Source organism: Desmodus rotundus, chromosome 10 (assembly GCF_022682495.2).
Source record: "Desmodus rotundus isolate HL8 chromosome 10, HLdesRot8A.1, whole genome shotgun sequence".
Classification (NCBI taxonomy): Eukaryota; Metazoa; Chordata; class Mammalia; order Chiroptera; family Phyllostomidae; genus Desmodus; species Desmodus rotundus.
In genome coordinates this window covers 98,627,511-98,650,445 of record NC_071396.1, presented here as the reverse complement: position 1 = coordinate 98,650,445, position 22,935 = coordinate 98,627,511, and the positions used below count along the sequence as shown (strand labels likewise).

Sequence of the window (22,935 nt, the reverse complement as noted above, 5' to 3'; positions counted from 1 at the left end):
ACATATTCCTCAACTCTGATTTTTTAAAGCCACGGTATGCAAAGCTCTATTGTATATGAAAGTGGATATTAAGGAAAGCAATTTTAGAATATTAAATGGTTACAGCGAAAGAGAGACAAGTCTGTTAGTGAAAAGAGACTTTTTGGAGAGTTAAATTTTAATCACCAGGATAAATAATTAATAATAAAGTTAGATTCTAACTGCATAATGATGGTTGTTGTTACGTTTGCAGTCAGTTTAGAGGGTTAGTTTATATTTTTTAGATGTGGATCAGAGTAAGCACTACATTGCTGCTTTCTGTTCTAAAAGTAGAATGGTGTTAAGGACCCACAAGACCTACACATTGCCTGCACTGATGAGGACAGGGTAGTTTAAGGAATACAGCTGAAAGCCCCAATTGAATCTTATGCGCAAATAAAATTCCCGTTACTGCTGCATGAGGACCAACGTTTCTCCTTTGACAAGGACAGATTCTACATTAAACACTCTTGGGCTGTAAATCATCACTCCTGATAGCGGGCCTGCCCTGCCTATGGTGCCTTAGAGAAATGGCACAGACTGAGCAAGCGTCGAGTTCATGAAGGTAAACCCTGTTTCTTAACCTTCCCCACCCCCCACACCCAAATTTCCGTGTTTTAAGAGAAAGGATAGTAATGCGAAGACACCGTTGGATTTCAATTGGGATAAAGGACACTGCAATTACAAATTTCCCGTAGCCATTCCTAGAGTGACTGGCTGTTGTCGCCAGCCAGTCACCAATCACAATTACTGCAGCGCTGGCTGTCCCAGGTCGGGTAGGTGGGGCCCCGCTAAGGGAGAAACCTCTCTGGATTCACTTCAGGCTTGCAAGAAATTTTACTTAACAGATCAGTTGCCTATAGTGCAGGCTAAATAATTAATGTTTAAATAAGGTAGACAGGACCTTCTTGAAAAAGGGAAAAGAGGAAGTGGTCTTGTTTCTTTATTCCTTTCACTCAGAGATAAGGTATTAGCATTGCTACCCTATGGAGACTACTCCCCCAGGGGGGTTGTTTTTTGTTTGCTGGTTTTGCCTGACTCTGGGTTTTCCAAAACATTGGGAGGATCAGATGATCATAGATTACATTTCTTATTTTTTAAGAAAATCCACTCGCCCTATAAAAACGAGCCCACCCACCAGCATGCAACTCAGGCCTTAGGAGGCAGCCGCTTACTCCCTAAAGCGTGCAAACTCTGCAAAATCAATTTGTGAGCTCATTACATAAATCCATATTAAACTATTTAGTCTATATTTAACACCATAACAAGGATAGTCAGGGTAAATTAAATGGATTTTATTTCCAGGTGGTGAACAGCCAAAGTTAGACCTTCCACTTATAATTTATTTCTCGGTTGTAATCTGTGTCTGCCACAGAGAGAAGGTGACAGAAAGAGGAGAGAGAAGAAAAAAAAGGGGGGGGGACCACTTTTACTCTTTTGATATTTAAGTGCTAATCAGATCAGTATGCTCTGGTTCTGGGAGTGCCAGAATTTGGTGGTTTAGTATGATAATGCAAAATCCATTAACTTACTATTCCAAGATGGGGGTACAATTTCCTTCCTTCCTCAAAGCTGGGTAAAGTATGTCCAGCAAGGAGGAGTCATTTCATAAACAGGAGAATGACTCACTGATGTATTATCCAGGAACTTGGGATGAATAACGTGACCCTGTCATCCTGTCCCATGAGCTTTTCATTACTGTCAGCAACGTCAATAATTTACAGAAGTCCTTGTCAGCATCAAAAGCTCCTTTTTAATTGAAATGCAAGCTGCTAACCATGTCCTCTTCCATATTATTCTTTGAATTTATCTTTCTCTCCATAATCAGAGTTGCACTTGATTCAGACCATAAATAGTTTCCTCTGCGAATACTACAAAATATTCAGCAGCCATCTTTCCTTGTGCTTCAATCTTTCCAATACACACAGCAATATATTGCTTTTCCCTCAGACTACTAATTTTGCCTATTTCAATTATAAATTTTTTTACTTATATGCTTTGACATTTTAAAAATATTTACCTCCTTTGCTTCATCTTTTACTATATCATAGTTTATACTCAGCATTATCAATTAATTTGTACAACAACTTACTTGCCTTTATGATTTCAGGACTCCTAATGCATAGTTGAAAGTCTACTCTTATTAGACCCTTTGCCAAATTCTTGAAATGCAAAGGCAAGGAGACTTCAGTGAACTTGCAACCCAGACTCTGTCAAAATCACTCTTTCTGGTCTTCTACCTTTTGAAAGCAATGGCTTTACCACCTATTCTGTTAAATCAATAATCTAGAAATCATCCCAGATTCCTAATCCATCTGTACATATTAACAGTAATCTCCATGTTTTGTGGAGCCTCTAACATAACTGCTCACTCTAATCTATGGGCTGTGGGAGATGGCCTCGTTCCCTTGTGCCTGGCCTACAGATATAACTTCCTAATTAATTTTGCTGTTTTCAGTCTCTTGTCCTGCCTTTGTCAAGCCAGGTATTATCCACACTGGTTCCAGAATTGTCTTTCAAAAACACCAATCGGAGCATGCCTTTCTTTTCTACCCTCAGATATCTCACCGAGCCTACACAGAAAGTCCATTTTTTTTTGCATATTCAAAAAATATTCTGTGATCCATCCCCTGAATATCTCGCCCATCTTACTGAAAAGTGCATACTTCTCTGAACATACACTTCCTAGCTTTGGGTGAAGTGTTTCCTCTACCGGACATTTCTTCGCCCTCCTGGTCAGCCTGGAAAATTCATTTTCATACTTGGAAGTCCATCTCAGCTCAGATGTCACATCCTCAGTAATAAGTTCCTATAATTCCCATGGAAAGAGCTGCTTAAGCCTCCATGTGCTACCCCTGCATCCTGTGTTTACGTACTCCTGGGACGCATGGCGATGATTTGTTCGGCTCCAAACTTCCCTATTAGACTAGCAGCTTAAGCAACCACTTAGCATCTGCATTTAGAAAACAGGACTAACTTCTAGGAAGATGCTTTATGTGAAACTAACTACATGCTTGGTATGAGGCTCTATTGTTGTTGTTACTGTTCTTGACATAAAAAGCAAAAGCTATTTACCACTTCAGTCAGCTGAATTTCCCTATGAGTCCTGTTATCTTTTCCAGGCCAGCAGGTTAAAAGACCTAACCTATCTAATCAGAATTGGGCTCAAAAGCTCAGATTAAATGATGAGAAGTAAGGCTCATTTAGGAAAAGAAAGCAGGTGGTCTGTATGTCAGAAATGGGACATGGAATCATGAGATCCAAAGGCTTATGTCCAGGCCACCAATTCTGTTATCTCATGTTTCTTTCTATTCATGAAATCAAGGAGAGAAGGCAAAAGAAGGATATAAAATAGCTATATAGTATTTTTATTTCTTTCTTCTTCTACATGGTTAGGAGAAACCCATTTGAAGAAAGAACTGTTTTCTCTTTTCAAATAACCTATTCTACTTTTGTTCATTTTCATGTACATATACCCAGTTGACATCTTTCAGACCTGAAGAACATTTTATCCGATTATCAGGGAGATCTTGATATAACGGGAACTGGGACAGAAAAAAGTAAGGAAATATTGGAAGTGGGCTTTTCTATTTGACTTCTCTTGCTTTATAATGATGTATGTTTTATTTTGAGCATGGATTACTTTTTTATTTCAACTGAATTTTCTTATGTTCTACAATATATCAAACTCAGATAACATCTAAATAAATAAATAAGTTCTGTCTATATTGTCAGGGAAAGTTAAGAGTCTACAGATTCTCGGTGGATATTGGTCAATACAAAATAGCAAAGACAGCTATGCATAGCACACACGAGTCACTTAAGTTTTTAACTAAATATTGTCTTTTTTTTTAATGAACCTGAATTATAGGCTAAAAACCTGTGAGTAGATACTTTGTATGAAAGAAAACTTTTTTAAAAATTCTATTTTTGTTATCTGGAGCTTTTCACTTAAAGCTGATAATAAAATGAAATAAAACAATAACTGAAAGAACTTTTCAAAAACAATAGAATCCTTGTCATTCTGCATGAAGAGAGGGACTACTACAACACCCCTAAAATAGAGTTAAGCCAAAACAAAAAAAACACGTAACCTACCAAGCTCTAGCTGTATTAGAATTTAAGGAATAGTAATGTAGAGAATTAATCTTTCTTTGAATTGCATGTACCATCTCTAATTTGCATTTACTTTTGTGAGTCTCCACACAGTTTCTGGATATTTAATAAATATGGAATTAATAATACACCATTACGAGTCACTCTGTCTTAATTGTATTTAATGAGATTAATTCTGTCAAATTCATTTTCACTGAGACTGTGGGCCCCTGGACAGCAGAAATCGTGGCACACTCACTTTTAACTCTTCAGACACATTCTATAACTGACCCACCCTAAGCAATGACCCCTAGAGCAAGGGAAATTTGGATAGAAATGATTTGGGTGGCAAATTTTAGAAATTTTAATTAATTTCAAGCTCCTCTTTGTTATCAATAATTCCCAAACATGTATCACTAGACTCAAACAAACCTGAAACATCACCCATTTACCTGACTGGGGTCCATGAAGTGGACTAATGTGGGTGGACATCACATTATGACAGAATGGCTGGGACAGCAGGTACAGAAGACAGACCTTGCTAGCTATATGGCCTTGATAACTTAGTTAGCGTCCCTGTCGGGAAAAGTATTTGCATTCTCTTGAGAGGAATCAATCAATGTGTGATTGTAAAGCTCTGGCTCAGCGTGGTGCCCCCCAGTGAAGATTCCACGGTGCTCTGCAAATGCAGCCGGGCCACCAGCTATTTGGTAGTGCGTGTTATCTGATCGCCTTGAAGCACAGTCTTCTCATCTGTGAAATAAGAGTAATGCTATTTTCTGGACTGGATTATCATGGAAATAAATGGAATGGTGCATATACAGTGCATAGCACACAGTACCTGATGCAAAACGTTTCTTAAAAATGCCATTCTCTGCTGTGCTTTCCTTTACCTTTGTATTTATATAAATTTTACTCTAAATGGGACTGATTATAGCTCTGTTGACATGCTGTTTTCCGTAAGTTAAAATGATGTTTATTTTCTTGTGTTTCTGTTTCTCATTAGATTGAAAATATTAAAAATACAAAGGCATTATTTCCTAAGGCTTCCTAATGGTCCCAAGGGGCAGAGAATGCCCCAAGTCATTTATCTGGGAGTTGAAATCAAAGGCAAAATCATACATTTCTAAACCCCCTGCCATGCTTTAGAATATATTGATTGTTGTTTGATCTATTTGCATCCACATATTTTGATTTCTAAAATAAAAATATTATAGAAGGCCTTTTATTGTAAATATAGGTAAGTAGATTTAAATTTGTTTAAAAAGTTGGGATCCATATTGCATAAAAAATTTTTACTGTACTTTTTATATTTCATGCCACTATTTATTTACATATTATATATTTATAGTCTATTATTTATATTTCATTTATCACTGTAGCATATCACATACTAGACAAATGGCAGAAATTAGTGTAACCCTTAAAACTCTAAAGAATGACCATTCCTATCATATCATCATATTCTATTTTAATTCCCCAATATAGTCCCTACAAAACCCAGACAAAACCTAGAGGATGCCAGTGGACAACCACACACATCTAAGTGGTATTTCCTTTGTATCTTCTAAACCAGATACTATGTCTCTGCATGAGCAGAAGAACATGACCTCCAATACAATATATTCAGCCACACTGAAGTGTTCTGTTCTGTGCCTGCAAGGAAGGGTATTCAAAACATCTCATTCACTAGGAGTGAAAAATCATTATTCAGGTCAGCCATGTCCCAGCGCTGTCCTAACTCTCTCATGTTCTCTCACAATATAGTCCCGAGGGTCCTGGACCATCCAGATATTTTGCAGCATATTCTATTTGTCCACTGATCTTAATGACATCACGTTAATCAAAGAAGTTGAGACAAAATGGCAAGTACATGGAAGCCTCTGGTAAAACACATGCCCCATAGGTGGAACACAAATCCTATGAAGATACAGTGGCCCATGACATCAGTGAAGATTTTAGGGGCACCGTGGTTTAGGGCATGGCAAGACACATCCTTATAAATATGGACAAGTTATTGTATCTGATGCCTCCAGATGCTAAGAACGGACCAAAATGTCTCTTAGGCATTGCGGTTCGGTAGGCAGCATGTTCTTCTCAGACCTATGTACCAGGTAATGTAAAAGGCCATCACCTTTGAGTGGGGTGCCCACCCAGAGGAGAAATAGGTATTGTAGTAGGTCTTGGCTATATTTTTATTAAAGTATTTAATTATGTTAAGAGAGATGGGAAGGGAAGGACAGAAACTGATCAGTAGCCTCTTGTATGCACCCCAACTGGAGACTGGGCCACAACGCAGGCATGTGCCCTGGCTAGGAATCGAACTGGCAACCTTTCACTTTGTGGGACAATGCCCAACCAACTGAGCCACACTGGTGAGAGTGATTCAGGCTATATTGCAAATGGCTCGGTGAGTTGGGCTATACAACATCATAGACTCTATAATATTAGAGGTATTGGCGAGAAAAAATATAGATCTGTGTGCAAATTATGGCAGGCCCCAACAGAGAAATCATGACACAAACCCTTAGGGTTTTGTTACAAAGTCATGCCTTCTAAAGCAGAGAATTATGTACCATTTATACAATGGATTCTGGCAGAATACAGGGGCTCATTGGAGTAGGAATACAAAGACACAGGAAAATCAGCTGATTAAGTGGCTAGAATTGCTTACCGTGATCTGGGTCTTCTAAGATGCACTAAGTCCAAAGTTCAGGTGACACCATCACCCACCAACTCACAGTAAGACAAAACTGTTATATTTGGCATCAGGCACAACAAGCATGAACACAGGGCATAGTAGCAAGTGGCCCGGACCCCATGTTTTCAATCACTGTTGTACAAGTAACTCCCTCCCCCAACTCACACTTACAACCAGCTGACTGAGGAGTAAAAACAGCCAGCTTTGTCACCTTGGTATGTAGGTGCACTCAAAATAAATGGCTGCTATACCATAGCCTGACTTAGAAATTGCTCTGAAAGAGGGCAATAAGGGAGCTTTTCCCACTAGGCAGAGTGTTGGGTACACCATGCAATCTACCCTAAATAAAAAGAGAAATAGTCCAATATGAGAGAGAGAGAAAAAGACAGAGACTGACTATGAGCAAAGTCAGATGGCCTGATGATAGACCAGGGGTCTGGAGGGAGAGTAATTGGAAGATCAGGAACAAGCACATTTGGAGAAGAGGAATGAGGATGGGCCTCTGGGACTGAATCCCAAGTGTCAAGATCATTGAATCATGTCTAACCCCCAGATTGCATCCTTTATGAAAGAGAAACTAAAACAATCCATTAGATGGAACAATACAGCCAGTTGAAAGCAGCCAGACTCCAGTGTTGACACAAAAGGTGTGTGAATGAAGAGGCTATCACAGCAAAGATGGAATCTATGCATTGCCCAACAGCATGGGCTCAAACTCAGCCAAGCTGCTGCTCCTTACTTGCAGTTACTGCCACTGTCATATGGCCAATCTACTAGCAACAGAGACCATAGCTAAGCAACCAATAAAACGCCATTTCTTGAGGAGAGCCACTAGCCTCTTGGTAGCATGTTGTTTATACTGGACTCCTTTTACTTGGGCAATGGCAGAAATTCATTTAGACTAGAATATACACATACTCAACTTTTCCTATACTCAGGGCACCAGATTCCAGCACTATCTGAGAGCTCACAAAGTATCTGAGCCACCAGCATGAGATCCTCTGTCACATTGCAAAAGATCACTTTACAACAAAGAGGTATGGGCATGAACCCATGACCATGCGATCCGCTGATCCTATCACATGTCCACCACTGAGAAGCTGCTGACTTGATACAGAATAACGACTGTCTCGAAGGAGCAACTGAGGAATGATTGGAGCTAATACCCTAAAAGAGATAGAGTGTCCTCCTCTAAGGTACAGAATATGCTCCAAATCAATAGTGCCATATCCCCAACAGGGGGAGTAAATGGATATAAAAGACTGAAGCAGGTTTGGTCCTGCTTGTCATCACTGCTACTGACCCAGCTAGGGAATCCGTGCTTCTCTTCCCTGCAACTCTACTTCCTGTGGACTGAGAAGTCTTAGTTCTAAGAGGAGGAATGCTTCCATCATTGACCTCTGAACTATCACAGCTACCTGATCATTTCAGGCTTCTTGTGCCAAAATAACAGCATGCAAAGCAAGAAGGATTACCCAGGTCATCTGGAGGAGGTGGGAAACAGGGAAGACTATGATTGGTTCCCATGTGATCTGCTGGAGCATCTCTCGGTACTCTTTCCCAATTTTGATGGCAAATGGAGTAGTACAGTGTCTATGACCTTCAGAGGGATAGGACTTGCAGTCATCCACCCAATAAGCCACATAGACCAGTAGAGATGCTAGCTTAGGTTGAGAGACAACCATAACAAGCAGTAGGAGGAAAACAAGCAGCATCACATCCAGCTTTGAGATCAGTTGCAATTACACTGGTGGGATTGTAGCTCATCTTATAAACTCCCATTTTTTCCCAGAGAAAAAGACCACCCTGTATCCTGATACAGCTATTTGTAAAATATATCACACAAAGCAAACAGATTTGCTTGAGTGGCTGAGGGGAGGACTGCAGTGGACAGACCAGTGTACCATCCAGACGCTCCTTTCAGGACTGTAGTATTCATTCCTTCACCTGGAGGGTGTGACAGTGGTTGGTGGCTCCATCTCAGGCCTGAGGAGCTAACCCACCTTCAAAGCTTCCTGTAGGATCGTCAGAGGTCTTTGCTGTGCATTGTAATTCACCCCTTCCAACTCTGTACCCCAGCACCATTTTATTGTACCTCTATCAATGCTGATATCATCACTTTGATAATCAGTTTAAAATATATTTTTATAATTTTGGCTTTAAATGATATGTACCTCCTACTAATCTTTACTGATTCTTTAACATTCTCTAATAGCAATATAACAGAGGAATATATATATATATATATATATATATATATATATATATATATATAGTGTGTGTGTGATACGTATGTATAAACACACACACACATTATCAAAGGGTGATTTGTAGGTTTAAAGATAAAAATATAACATGTGCAGGATTGGGTTCAGTGCAATAACCAAGATTCTCCTTTTCCTCTTCCCTACTATACATGTTTTAAAAAAATATATAGAATAACACTCTCTGATGTGTTTACCACCGAGTTTGATATGATCAGTATGTATGAATCTATCAGGTTTTTCATATCGTATGAATTTATAATTATTATGGTTTCAGGATATTTCATATTACTGTAGAATTCATTTCTAATTTCAAAGTCTGCCAGACCACCATAGCCCCTGATTAGTACTGAGCCAGCTTCCTGCTTGTAGCATGTGCTGAACAAAGGACAGGGTGAATGACAAGCCTTTATTTGCTGAGAAATCTCTGCGACGTTAAACTGAAATGAGCGAGTCATTAAACTGATACTGTAAACCCTGCAAACCTTGGCACTAGCAGCCATTTTGAAACAGACCTTACCCTTAACCTTGTCCACTGGGCTAAAGCCCTAAACTTTGAATGGGTAATATCACTGAAATGTTTGTTTACTATTTTTTTTCACGGAGGATTGAAAAATATGCTAGAAATAAGCTCTTGTCCTACCATCCCAATAAATGCCTGCTATTTTTTCTTGAGACCAAAAAACAAAAAAAACCCCAAAACCCAGAACTTTGTAATTGCTAACATTTGTGTAACAATTTACGACCTACAAATCCCTCCTACGCGTATTTACTGCACTAAATCTTGGAGACAGTTATCTACTGAATTTTATTGCTGAGGAAACAGGGATTTGAAAAGTCTGGGCAATATTGCCGAAGATTCTGTTCATAAATATATTCTCAATTCCAATATGCTTTTAAATCTATATAAGTAAACTAGAGAAGGACGCAGAGAGTAGATGTGCCCACATTTCATATACTAGGTAAATACTATATGGCAAGAGAACAAATGACAGATTTGGGCCAAACTTGGGCTGTCACTGACCCCTCAGGGAAAGAGTTACTTTGAGCGTCAACATTTCTCTAAGGAAAAGGAGACTTTGAAGTAGGAAATAAAAGATCACAGACTACCTCTCTCTTATTTTTGTCTTTACCTTGACAAGCAAAAATAATTTTTCAGTGGATTGAACAAAGTCATAGCCATCTATATTGAACTTAATAACCACCTTAAAGAAATTGGTTTTGCATCCTGTTAGCTGTAGTTAATCCCCAGGACTTGTAAGGGAAAACATTCTTGGAAAACTTATGAGCTAGAATATCCCCCCATGATGGAAGTATCTTCCAAAAATACCAATTTTTTTTTTTTTAGTTTCAATGTGCGTCTCAATTTGTGTAACTGATGTTCCAGTCTGGGTCCATCCACCTACTGGTCTAGTACATGGAACTGACTCTTCTTAAGGATTTACGGAACTGCAGGAACTATTTGATTCCACACTAAATATATTTGACCATTTAAATTTTAGTAATCCTTCTTCTCTTAAGAGACAAAAATTCAGCTTAATTGCCCACCAGTGAGTGAGACCAGATTAACACGTATATCCCTTTAGCTTTAGTTGCATTATCTTTTGTAGTCGCTTACCTGCTATTACACTGACAAATCAAACTAACAGATCTTAAAGTGTTAAGACCAATTATGTATTTTTTTCACTCCTTCACACAATTCCACTGAAGTTACCATGTTAAAAGTCAACATTCAGTATGAAATACTATAATTAGTTTCAGTTAATATACAATTATATGGATGGACATACAAATATTCCTCTTGTCCATTTGGATTTCAAGGTATTCTTCTCATATTGATAGGGAACAAGTTACAAAAACAGATGCACATGACTTCTGATTTTATGCCTTAATGCTCATGCCCAGACTTAAATACATTTGCTAATTTTAGGCTCTGTGATATACTGCCTTAATAAAATCTTTAAAATTCAACATCATTTTTAATCAGTAATCTTTTCCAGGGGAGGACAGCTCACATGTTGCTAAATGCCTAAACAATGTACACATATTTCCCCTCCTATAGTGGGAAAACCTACTTTGTTACAATGCTGAAGGAAAAAATTCAAAACCAGCATTAGAAAATATCCAATATCAATGTAAGACACATACCCCCTATTTATTCTACAGAAGGCATGATATGGTATCTTGCACAAACAAAGCTACATTTATGGAATCTCTTCACTTGTAATCGTACAGCCGCTTATGCATAGTAGATATGACGGACACATTATTTCTCCTCATAATAACCTCATTCTCTCTTTGTCCATCTCTGTCATTAAGTTTAAAACATTCCAGACTGCAAACGTCACGATCATAGCTGCATTCCCAGCTCCCTGTCCCTCAATCCTCCTGCCCAACAATTAGGTATTTCGCTCCCCTTCTGTGGCGGACCATGGCCAGGAAACTGAATGGTACTCAGCAGCTCAAACTGGGAAAACTAACTCAGAGATAACTGACACCTTCTATCTCCCGATATTTGTTGTCCTGCTCCTTACTCTCCTACTCCTCAGCACCAGAAATTGCTAACTCCTCCCCTCCAACTCCAGCTACCAGAGTCTTCTCAATTTAGTTACCACCCACCCAAAATTTGGTTTCCCGGATGGTGACGCAAGGGTAATGTATTCATTAGCATCTGCTGTGTCAACTAGGTTCTAACTTACTGCTCACCTGGCTTGCAAATCTGTCTACTGAAACTTCTTATTCTCGTGACAACTAACACATCGATTCTTGACATTTCGGACTGGGCAATTCACTGAGTGGTGGACTTGGAGCTACAGTTAATCTCTTTTATTTGGAAAGGAGATTCCTTAACCCAGCAGTCACTGACCTTTTTGGCACCAGGGAGCCTTTTCGTGGAAGACAATTTTCTATGGACCGGGGTGGGGGTATGGTTTCAAGATGACTCAAGCACATTACATTCAAGTTCACCTCCTGCTGTGTAGCCTGGTTCCTAACAGAGGCCTGGAAGTTGGGAACCCTTGTCTTAACCAATGGCCCTCTGCACAAAACTACGTAGATACAATAAAACAAACAATAGTACAAGATTTTCTCAGTTCTTACAAGAGATTAATAAACCATAAAGTAATATAAATCATTAAACTATTTTAACTTGCCTTCATCACCATTTACATAATAGAGCCAAGTATGTTTTGTATAGACGCAAAATCTTCTTAAATGCTCCGGAGGCCATCGTCTGTGTGTGCAGGTGTGTATGTGTTAGGCGTGTATGTATATACAAAGAGACAGGCAGCAGTCTGAAGCTGTATGTGGTGTTACAGTGTTAGAGACACACAAATTATTGATAGAACCTCCTATACCATCGTACTCTTTAAAATGCCACTGAGCTTCTTTATCTTTATCCAGAGGGAACCAGGTATGTATCTCACATGTTACAGTGCATACATTTCAAAATTTTTCCCAAACTAATTTTTTGAAAAGAAAAGTAAGTCCCTAACAATTTAATTTTGTAGATTATGTTTTTGTAAATATGCCCGACACCGGCCCCAGGTTCCGCAAGGTCGTGGTGTGAGCTTCAGTAGGAAGCAGACTACAATGGTGCCAAGAGGAACTCGGCCGCAAGCCTGCGACAGGCCCGAGCTGAACAGCTGGGTAATGCAGGCCCACAATGTGCCTCAAAATAAGTGGTGGCTGTTGATTGTTAAAACTTAAACAGAGAGGGCCATGTCCATCCCACCACGGCGAGCCTCAGTGCTGAATTCACATCATAGCTTGCCTCTCCGCCATCTGCACACGCAGCATCTCTGAGGAATCGGGGAGGCATTATTTGAAGAGTTGATTGAATAAGCCAGGGAAAAGCAATCCATCATTTACAGGCAGGGCATGTGAGACAGTCACCATGGTGTCTGTCGTGCTTTCAGATTTTTGTCTTTATTTTCTTTTACTTTCACTCTCACCCAATGCCAAGTATAATGCACACTGATCAAGAGTGTAGAATCTACTGACAACACTTTACCATATAGATAGGAGAAGAATGAATTATCAAGATTCCCCGAGGCTTATCCCAGTGAGGAGGTAAACACTTTTCCTGCCCAGGGGAGCCTCGCTCTTTTCTGGTCGCACAGACCAAATGAATCAGGGCCCAAGTGAAATGCAAGATACTGCTGATAAAGGGCTACCTGTCGGTAACGTGTAAGTGAAGTTGAATACTACGATTGGTTTATTGAAGAACCTGAACTAGTGGAATATTGTGAGGAAACAGTTTCATTTTCTTCTAGCACCTACTTTCAAAGACACTCTGTCACATCTGTTTCTTACCTCCGATAGCAACTTGGGACACACGCACGTGAGATCTAAATCACACATCGACTAATGTTCAACTTACAGTTTCTCCCCACGTCCCAGAGCAGGGCTGAGGCCAGAAATGAGGAAGGGGTAGTGGGACTATCTGTCACCCGTCTTGTCAGTCTCTCGGATCTATTTCCCACCCCACCCCATCTGCTTAGGACTTTCCCAGGGTCAGAGAAGAGAGGATGGATTTAGAGTCAAGAGACAAAGGCTGTTTTTCTCAGCTTGCACTCTTAAGAGTCGACAGTCACGGAAGATTTCTGCACGCCTCCCTTTAGTGGGGCAGCTCGCCTCCACCTTAGAAATCCCTCACTGGATGGTCCCTGAAACAGGCCAGGTACAGTCTGGCTGACCTCAGACACCCCTTCCCCAGTTCAGCTCCGCCCCAGAAAATGACCCTCTGGTCTTCCGGTGGGATCAGGCTCAGCAAGCGGGACCTCTAGGGCAGGGCTTTCAACATGACTTCAGCCCTGCTTTCTTCCTGTGACACTCATACCTTTTTTCTTCCAAAAGGTGAGAACTGAGCTTTTTCCCCTTTCTCTCCCTGGCATTGTGGGCAGCTCCAGACAGCTTTCCATCCAAACAAACTGTCATTTCTCATTTTTGTAAGCAATCTTAGTAATCACACACATACACACACACACACAATCTATGCAAGGGGTTTTCTTAGCATCTCCACAACTTGACTTGTGGGGGAAGAAAATACCCGGACAACCCCTGATCCTATGAATTCCAGCACTTGGGAGAATCCTCCATCCTTATGGGTGGTTGACCCTAAGAGAATCACTGGGACTCTTTGGTCAGTTTCCACAAACCCTAAAAGAATGCATCTTGTACTTCTCTTTAGAAATATGGGATTTCTTACCTTGCATTTTCCTCAGCTTTACGGCCATAGCCGAACATCATATTCACTAGAATTCTCTTGTTCTGTGGCTTGACTAACAGCCAGTATTAACATAAATGTGGCCCTATTGTCATTGCTAATGAGATAACCCAGGGTTTTTAAACTATGACTCACAATAGAGACCTTGAGTTTAGTTTTTTCCTACTTATCCGTTACTGTTTCAGCAGAAGAGAATGTACTCAGTCACACAAATGAAGTCACACTGACACTTAAAGCACATTAAGTGGAGGGAAAAGTAGTCTATCAGAGAATTAGTGATCTCAGACAGAAGTTAATTATCCCTTTTCATCCCTAGATAGCTCCTTTACTCATCTGGGACTATTGCTTTTTTGTTTCAATGAAGAAAGAAAGAGAAAGTGATCATTGTGAGCATTTTGAGTCTAAGATTCTTCAGATAACTCATTAGAGATGCACAGAATATAATGCCTTGATAGCCACTTAAATGACTGAAGCCAAAGAAAGACTATGTCTTGTAAATTTCGGCTACTTTCTTCTAAACTTACTGCAGAAGAAGATTAAGATCAAAGTGAGTCATATGAATACAGGAAGGAAATTGAACTACAAGACTTGAAATTAACATAATCAATAAATGACATGAAAACTTTTCATAGAAGATACTGATATTTTAAAGTATTTAAATCTATGTAACCAATGTTTCCGTCCCTTCTTTTAAAAAGAATACATGTTCTGATCTTCTTCAGTGTTACAATGTTCTGAAGCAGCTAATAAGTTTTTCTTTAATCTTTCTGTTTGTTTTGTTTTGTTTTCCTAATAGTAACTGTATTGTTATGAGGACACTACAGGGCGTATCTAACAGAGATTTATACTAGTTTTGAATACACTACCATATTAAACCTCCAGAAGACTGTAGAATAAAATTAAAATTTGATCAATTCTAGAAAAAAGGACAATTTATCAAAATCTGCTTAAAAAAAGGAAAAATATTTTTATGTTCAAGGGATTATTTCTATTTTTTTACAAACTTCTACTGATTCAAGACTATATACAAGTATATGTATGTGTGTGTATATATATATTTTCATAAATGTGGGTGTGTGTATATACATACACATAAACATATAGTGATATAAAACACTGAGAAAAAGGAAGGTTTATAGAGATAACTATATTTTATAGGGTGGATATATAAATAGATAGATGATAGATAGGTATATACATATATATATATAATTTGCTAGAAAAAATATACCATCAATATACAAATTCATAATTTGATTAACTAAATAAATAATTCCAAACCAACTTGGAGAGATAGGGAAATTGCATAGATTTTACAATAGATCACGAATAACTGTAACTACAGGCCCCAGAGCGAAGCTGCCCTCATCTTACCAGGCTTGGGGACGATGAGCTGTACACTGGTCTGGGCATTTCCAGCCTCGTTCTCAGCCACACACTGATAAAAGCCTTCGTCCGACTTCACCACTCCAAGGATGCGTAAGTTGCTTCCTCCCTAGAGAAAAGAAAAAGCAAAAGTGAAATATTTTAAGAAGCAACAAAACTCAAAGTGACAATATGAACATAAACAAATTTTAATGAAACTTCACAGAAGAAATAGGAAGGGAGACGGTGAGCATTCCCAGGCTCACAGATATGTCTTGTGTCACCTGGGAAAGTCATAGATTCCCACTACTATGCTAAATCCAAGGGCATAGATTTAACCTAGTTCTGCAATGAAAAATATGCTACCCAAAATATACATCGACCTCAATGTTGAAATGGGCAGTAAACAGAAGACTATCCTATTAGATGTGGAAGAAGCAAAGGTCGGCAACAAAAGAAATCTCGTTCTTTCATTTGTTATTGAAGAAGCTCAGGTTCAACAGCTGCTGGAGGAAAAAAACACAAAAAGAAACAACAACACCCATCTTTGCAGCTTCTAAAGGACAAGAAAACTAAGATATTTTCTGATACTGTTTATTGAGGAAAAATGTCTGACAATTCTTTTAAAATTTTTATTGCTTTGACATGTACCCTTTTCAGAATTATAAGGGGGTTATGGTGGATGTTTTATACCCACAGCATCTTCTTATATGGCTCAAATGTTCCACCTTCAGCAATCAATAAATTAAATACAGCAACAATATCTTTTCTTTTATATAAACCGAGCCCCCATCTTTTTCAAGGATGGATGATAAAATGGTCTAGAGATAGCATTTAATTATACTAACTCAGTTTATCTCGATAAGAATTAGTTCAGTAAGACGTGTTAAATCACTTTCCCTGAAGTCATTAAGAGATAAATATTACCTCGTGGGGAATTCTTAATTGTTTTTAGTGTCTTGTAGTCAATTCTCAGCTGATGTAAAATTCTTCGATAAAGCTGACTAACTTCTAATTAAAAATTCTCATATAAGTTACTGTTTGTACTAAATGTTACGTACGTGGGCAACAGGCAATGGTGCTCTGATTTCTGGAGCGATTGGGGAAATATTTTTAAGCACAATTTAATCTGAATAGGGCTCCTACCATACATTTTCTTTTCACCTTAAGAGAAGAAACACTTAAATAGGTTGGCTGTAATGAGTCATGCTGGGAGAAAGATTATTCAAACTGTAGAAAAATATAAATGTTGCGTTTTATCATGTGTCCTTAAGGGCACTAAGTAATTTCCTTTATGTGCGAATAGCATATATTTTAGGCATATACAACAAGTTGCCCTGTGGCAGGTCATTTTTAATTCAGTGGTAGTAGAAATAGCATTGCACTTAAAGGGATTAATGAATTTGTGTGGCATTCAAATGTTAAAATTTGTTCCCTTTCTTACTCTATTCCCAACCAATTAAACAAATGCAAGTAAACGTGACAAATGGTAAGTGGTGATAAAAGTGATCAAGGTCTGTTTTGTGGATTTACTCCTTGCAAACCCTTATCGTGTGACATAATGCATGCACAAAGAGATTGTGGAGCTTCCTGCAAGCCGACTCATCATGGAAGGTGAATCCACTATTGAGAACCAGGCCAAGGCCATGGAGAGGGCTTGCACCTAAACTCGTGGGGCGCCTACGTTCAAGTCCAATTCTGTTGGGAGACCTGGCTCAGAAGACCACTCTTCTTTGTCAGGGTCATGTCTGCACCTCAAACACGAGGTGTGGACCTAAAGTCTCCTTTAGCTGCAAAAAGTTCTTTAATATTTGGAAAGTGCTTTTCATATTTCTCATATGTTCATACAGGTGAATTCAGAACCTCTGGTGCTAACCTGCACCTAAAGAAGAATTTTCATACAGTATTTTCAAATGAGCAAAGGATTCTACTGGTAACGGCCCAAAGCACAATGATAATGACCATTTTTAAGCCCTCACTATGCACCAGGACAACAGCTCAGTGAAGGTGCCACTGTTATTCCTATTATCTCCCACAGGGATAGGGGCAGAGAGGGCACTGAAACTTAGAGTAAACAAAAACCATTGGTCTTAGCTTTAATTCTTTCCAATGTTCAAAACCACAAGGCAATGTCTTCAACCCTGGCTTCTCGCTACTTCCGCTACTGCCATCCCCTGCCACCATCACCACTGTCAGGCGAGATCAGCTGGTCCTATCTGGAAGGCTGGCTGTCCGTGTCATTCAGGTAAGACTACCGCAGTCATATGTAGCACATCTGGTTGTCACTTTATTATATTGGGTGAAAGTCACAGAAGTTACAGATCCCTGGTCTCAGACAGTCTAGAACAAGGTTCTACATTCTGTTCTCCCAAGAGCCAGCAATGAGAATACTTGGAAATACAGTGTTAGACGCTCTGTGTTTTTCTCTGTTTGCTTAAGACCTTGTCTGTAAAAAAGAAGGGGCTGGGCTGTTTGATCACTCCTTTTCAGCTCAAAACTTCTAAGTCTAGAAAAGTATTTGCTTTATTGGGACAATTTTCTTAACACATCATAAAAATGCACAACAGGGATTTTCTTTCCCAGGACAGGAAAACAACTGAAAACATAGCAAAGAATGAATGGGATTGAAAAGCTAATATGAAAAAAGATAATTACCACTATCTGAAAATAATCACTAGGAATGACCACATCTCCATTCTTCATCCAATTCACAGTGGGCACAGGCTTCCCAGAGACTGCACATTCAAACTCAATATCCATACTTTCATAGGCATAGAGGTTGGAAGGATGATTTAAAAACCAGGGCGGAACTGCAAAGACAGAAAACAAAAGTGAGTGGGTGGAGATGTGAATTTGCATGCTAAGGTTTTCACTGAGTTAAAAACACTGCTCTGGGATAGAAAATATTTGTAATTCAAATAACTCCCCTAAACCCGTAGTTCGTTACACAGGAACTATCATAGGACACATCTATTCATCCATTCATCTGTCCCCCTCCCCAACTGCAGTTACACAGTTTCAGTTCATGGTGTTTTACCACAAGAAAAGAGACGAGGCAGGGGGAACACTTTTGGAAAAAAATATTACATAGAATAAACATTTTGAATAGCCAAGAATTGTATTTGTACACAATTGTCCTACATAAAGGACACTGAAAAAGTACATAAAGCTATGGAAACTATGCTGATAAAGTAAATAAAGATAATCTGATAGGACTGAGACAGCCCTGAGTATGAAATAAGGAAGCTTAGCGGTCCTGTAGTTCTAGTATCTTAGGATTTAGTTCATGGGATGGACTCATTCCCTGCTGAAACTGGCTGTGGGAATAGGGTACAAAAAATGACTGCCATCTTAACTGTGGACACATTCCTATTGTTCTAACAATTTGTATTATTATTTTCTCAGCACAGTGTGTGATATATTAATTTAATTTAATGTCTTAATTACCATAATACTAGTTACTCTATAATGGAAATTTGCAATTGAAAGAAAATTACAAATATAATACACTTTTGCTAATGAATCTCCCAGGCTTGGTCCCTCAAAACCTTGCCTAACAGAGGAATTTTTTGCTCCTCCTCTTCCACTGGGAATGTTACAGTGATGTCACATTTGAATATTGATATTGCCTGAGACCCAGGTTAAATTCACAGTGAAGGAGCAGCCTTCAGCTTTTTTTCACTTAGAAAATAGATGTCTGTTTTTAGTAGCCATTTTTAAAGTTAGATTGTATTTTTGGGGGTCATTTTTGTTGTTATGCTCGATAAGTAAGGAGTGCCAATTTTTGCTCCTTTGAGTAACCACCATATTTTGCTCTTCTCAACCACAACCAGCAAATCCCCCTTCTGATGTCAAAGTGAATTTATAATCTTTAATGGAAAAGCTAGTAGAAAGTTCCCAAGATTCAAATTCTAGTCTTTCTACTTTAATGATCTTGGAAATCTCAATCACACTTCATTCTCTCTCTCTCTTCCTCTCTCTCTCTCTCTTGTTCTCTCCCTGACCTCCAACCCTCCTGCCCTGTCCTCCCTCCTGCCCTGTCTTATTTTCCTGATTTTTAACTAAATATTTGGATCTCTATTACTAAACAACTTTTAAATTCTTTAATCTTTCACAGCGAAAAACTGATTTAGAAAACTTGGCTGGGATGCATTAATATTCACAAAGTAAAGACACGGAAAAAAGTATGTCTGAGAGTTTTATGAAAGAGAACAATGTGTCCTCATGGTATGCTGGGGCAAAATTTATCTATAAGTGATAACAACATTAGAATGAGACTTTTTATAGCCCTTTGCCAAATTCACTGACGATGATCCAGAAGACATCAGAAATATTTCTATCGGAAATAGACAGCCTACCTATTCTTCATGAATCCACTTCTCCAAAAAGGATGTCCTGATTTTTTTTTTCTTATAAAATCTTCTCTCCTTTTAGAAAACCTGTGGTACTTATTTCACCAGTTTTACATCACTTGACAGGGTTACCTTAGTTTGTAACTCCTTGGGGGAAGAGGCTCTATCATTTGAACATGAAATCAATATATTGCTTAATACAATTTTGATCAATAAGTTATTCTGAGAGAAAGTGGACAAATGAAGTTCACCCAGGTTTTATCTTCTTATTTGATCTCTTTGTCTTTTTCTGTGATCAGCAGGCTGACATCTATTCACCCCATTTTATGGTACATTTAGGACCAATGTATAATAATCATGTTACATGTTTCTCAGCTCTGGACAAATTGAAATTGGAACTAACGGGTGAACATGGCTTATCAATGGCTGTGGATACATTTCTCCAGCATTTTTCTGATCATGGATCCCTGCATGGAGTTATTTATATTCCTCATGTGATATAATTTCTACTTGTTCCCTAAAAGGAGCTCAAAATCCTCTCTTCCTTGAAATTCTGTCTTCCGTGAAGCTCACAATGGGTTCTCCTCCTTGCAGTGCTCCCTGTTCCCAGTTTTTACACCACGCATTATTTAAGATATCTTTCACATATATTATTATCTACCAGCCACACAACGGTTAAAGACGAGGCCTGAAGCACGTGCTCTTTCTTTGAATGCCCTTTGAATATTACATAATGCCTTCTCTCTTCCACGCCGGTAGAAGAAATGATTTCACTACTTTAAACGATTTGGTGACAGCAATTTCTTAATTACATAATAAAGATAAAGTTTCATGAATTTGCAAGTTTATCACATTGTTCCATTTATATAATATTACTCCTTTTTAGAAAATCACTTAACATACGTGTACACTGCTACCTCAGTTCCAGACAAGATACTGATTTTCATTATACTTTTCTCCTTGGGATAAAATAAAATTAATGGCTAAAACTTAATTACCACATTTTTTCACCGTTATGCTGTTACAGTTTCCTAAGTGTTCCCCCTTTGGCCTCCCCTGCCCATTTCCATCACCTCTCGGGTTCTCAGGATCCTCTCAAGTACTTAGAGTACATGCATAGATAATTCTTCTACTTTGAGAGCTGAGGGGAAGAAATAATGACTAATAAGCCAACAGAAATATAGAAAAACACAATGCTGTTCTAGGATGTGATTATACTTAGAATTGACTAATAGATGGAAGATACCTCTAAACTATAATCATAGAGTTATACGACGAAGTCTTCAATTTGGGTAAAAGTTTTCCCTAAATTTATTATTTTTCGAAGAAGTTTCTATGCTGTGACAGATCAATGGAATTTTGTAGAGGAAAATTTCTTCTGTCATTTCAGTCCCCCAACTCTTTTTTTAAAAAGATTTTATTTATTTATTTTTAGAGAGAGGAAGGGAAGGAGAAAGAGAGGGAGAGAAACATCCATGTGTGGTTGCCTCTCATGTGCCCCCCACTGGGGACCTGGCCTGCAACCCAGGCATGTGCCCTGACTGGGAATTGAACCAGCAACCTTTTGGTTCACAGTCCGGCTCCCAGTCCACTGAGCTACACTAGCCTCAGTCCCCAAACTTAAAGAACTTAGGAGAGTCCTGCCTACATAATCTAAATAGTATTATGGGTTTTATTTCACATAATAGATGCCTCATAAGTATTTTTAGCAATGTCCCATAATGTTCTCCAATCTTATCTAGACTTGTCTTCTAGTCTTCTTACTTTTACATAATTTATTTAGCTATTCTTTTCCAGTTATTTAGGTACATTATAAATGCAGGTCAATTTTAATAAAGCTCTAATATACATAATTAATATTCTTTGTATTACCTTGACTTTGAGAAGATTCTGTACATTCAAAAGACCTACTACAGCTCTTTGAAATAGCAAAGTTATGTTTAAAGTTATGCAGGTGGTTTAAGTGAAAAACAGACAGTAAAAATCACTCTGGCGAATGATAAAGAACCAAGCAAAAGAACAGATCGGTGAGGTTTTATTAGGAGGAATATAAAAATTGTGTGATCCTTGGGTGGCTGCATGGTGGAAGGCCAGCTTGTGCCCCTTTCTCCAGCAGCATAACACCTCTCTCTGTCTCTCCAGGCCCTTTGGAGTCAGGCAATTTGTGTTGAAATAGTGGACATAAGCCTATTTCTCTTCTCGTGAATGCATATATCTGAAGAAAGTGACCACACCAAATACCTAAGATCTATCGGCTGGCAAATTGGGCTCCCTCTATATCCAAAATAAATGGATTCTCTTAATTTCAGGTAATTTATCAACAGATAATTTTACTTCAAGGAGCCATAGAGCCATATGTAATCATATTCAGATCACCACAGAGGAAGCAATCTGGTATCGAATGTAAATTTAAAGATAACATGTCATAGGATGTAAACTATTCCACATAAATTCCTCCGGCTTCCATGTTAAACACCATGAACCAAATCCTTGTTCACAGAATAATGTTTCTAATGGACTGTTCAATTTATAGATTAGAAATTGTTAACCCATTTCATAGTTTCAATTCTTCCTCTACCAACTATTATTGCCCAGGCAACTCTCTTTTAGCTAACTTGATCACTAAATGTATTATCCCCCTTCTTCTTTTTTTTTTTTTTAAGCAGGTGCTGCATGATATAGCTCTGCCCAATCCAACACTTCTCTCCAGGCTTATTCTTATTTGACAAGTAACTTGAAATCTGCTGAATATTTCTCTCTAGTTTTCTCTTTCCTACCTACACACCTGTCCTCCCCCATAGGGTTGGTTATTGAAATTTGCATTTCATTCTCTACTTAAATTATCTCTCACACATACCTGTCTGTACTCTCCTAAAAAATCAGGTTGGGTAAAAATGGGTTCTACCCTTAAAT

The 22,935-nt window shown here is 38.6% G+C and overlaps 1 protein-coding gene across 2 annotated transcripts in view; it reads right to left on the bottom strand.

Moving 5' to 3' along the window:
- DCC (DCC netrin 1 receptor) overlaps positions 1–22,935 on the bottom strand; it is a 995,961-nt gene that overhangs the window by 372,060 nt on the left and 600,966 nt on the right. For both annotated transcript variants that reach the window (XM_024580416.3, XM_045188039.2), the window contains exons 6-7: positions 18,326–18,480; positions 15,680–15,800 (exon numbers count right to left, since the gene is read on the bottom strand). In XM_024580416.3, the coding sequence (XP_024436184.2) occupies positions 15,680–15,800; positions 18,326–18,480 (276 nt within the window). The remainder of the gene's footprint in view (positions 1–15,679; positions 15,801–18,325; positions 18,481–22,935) is intronic.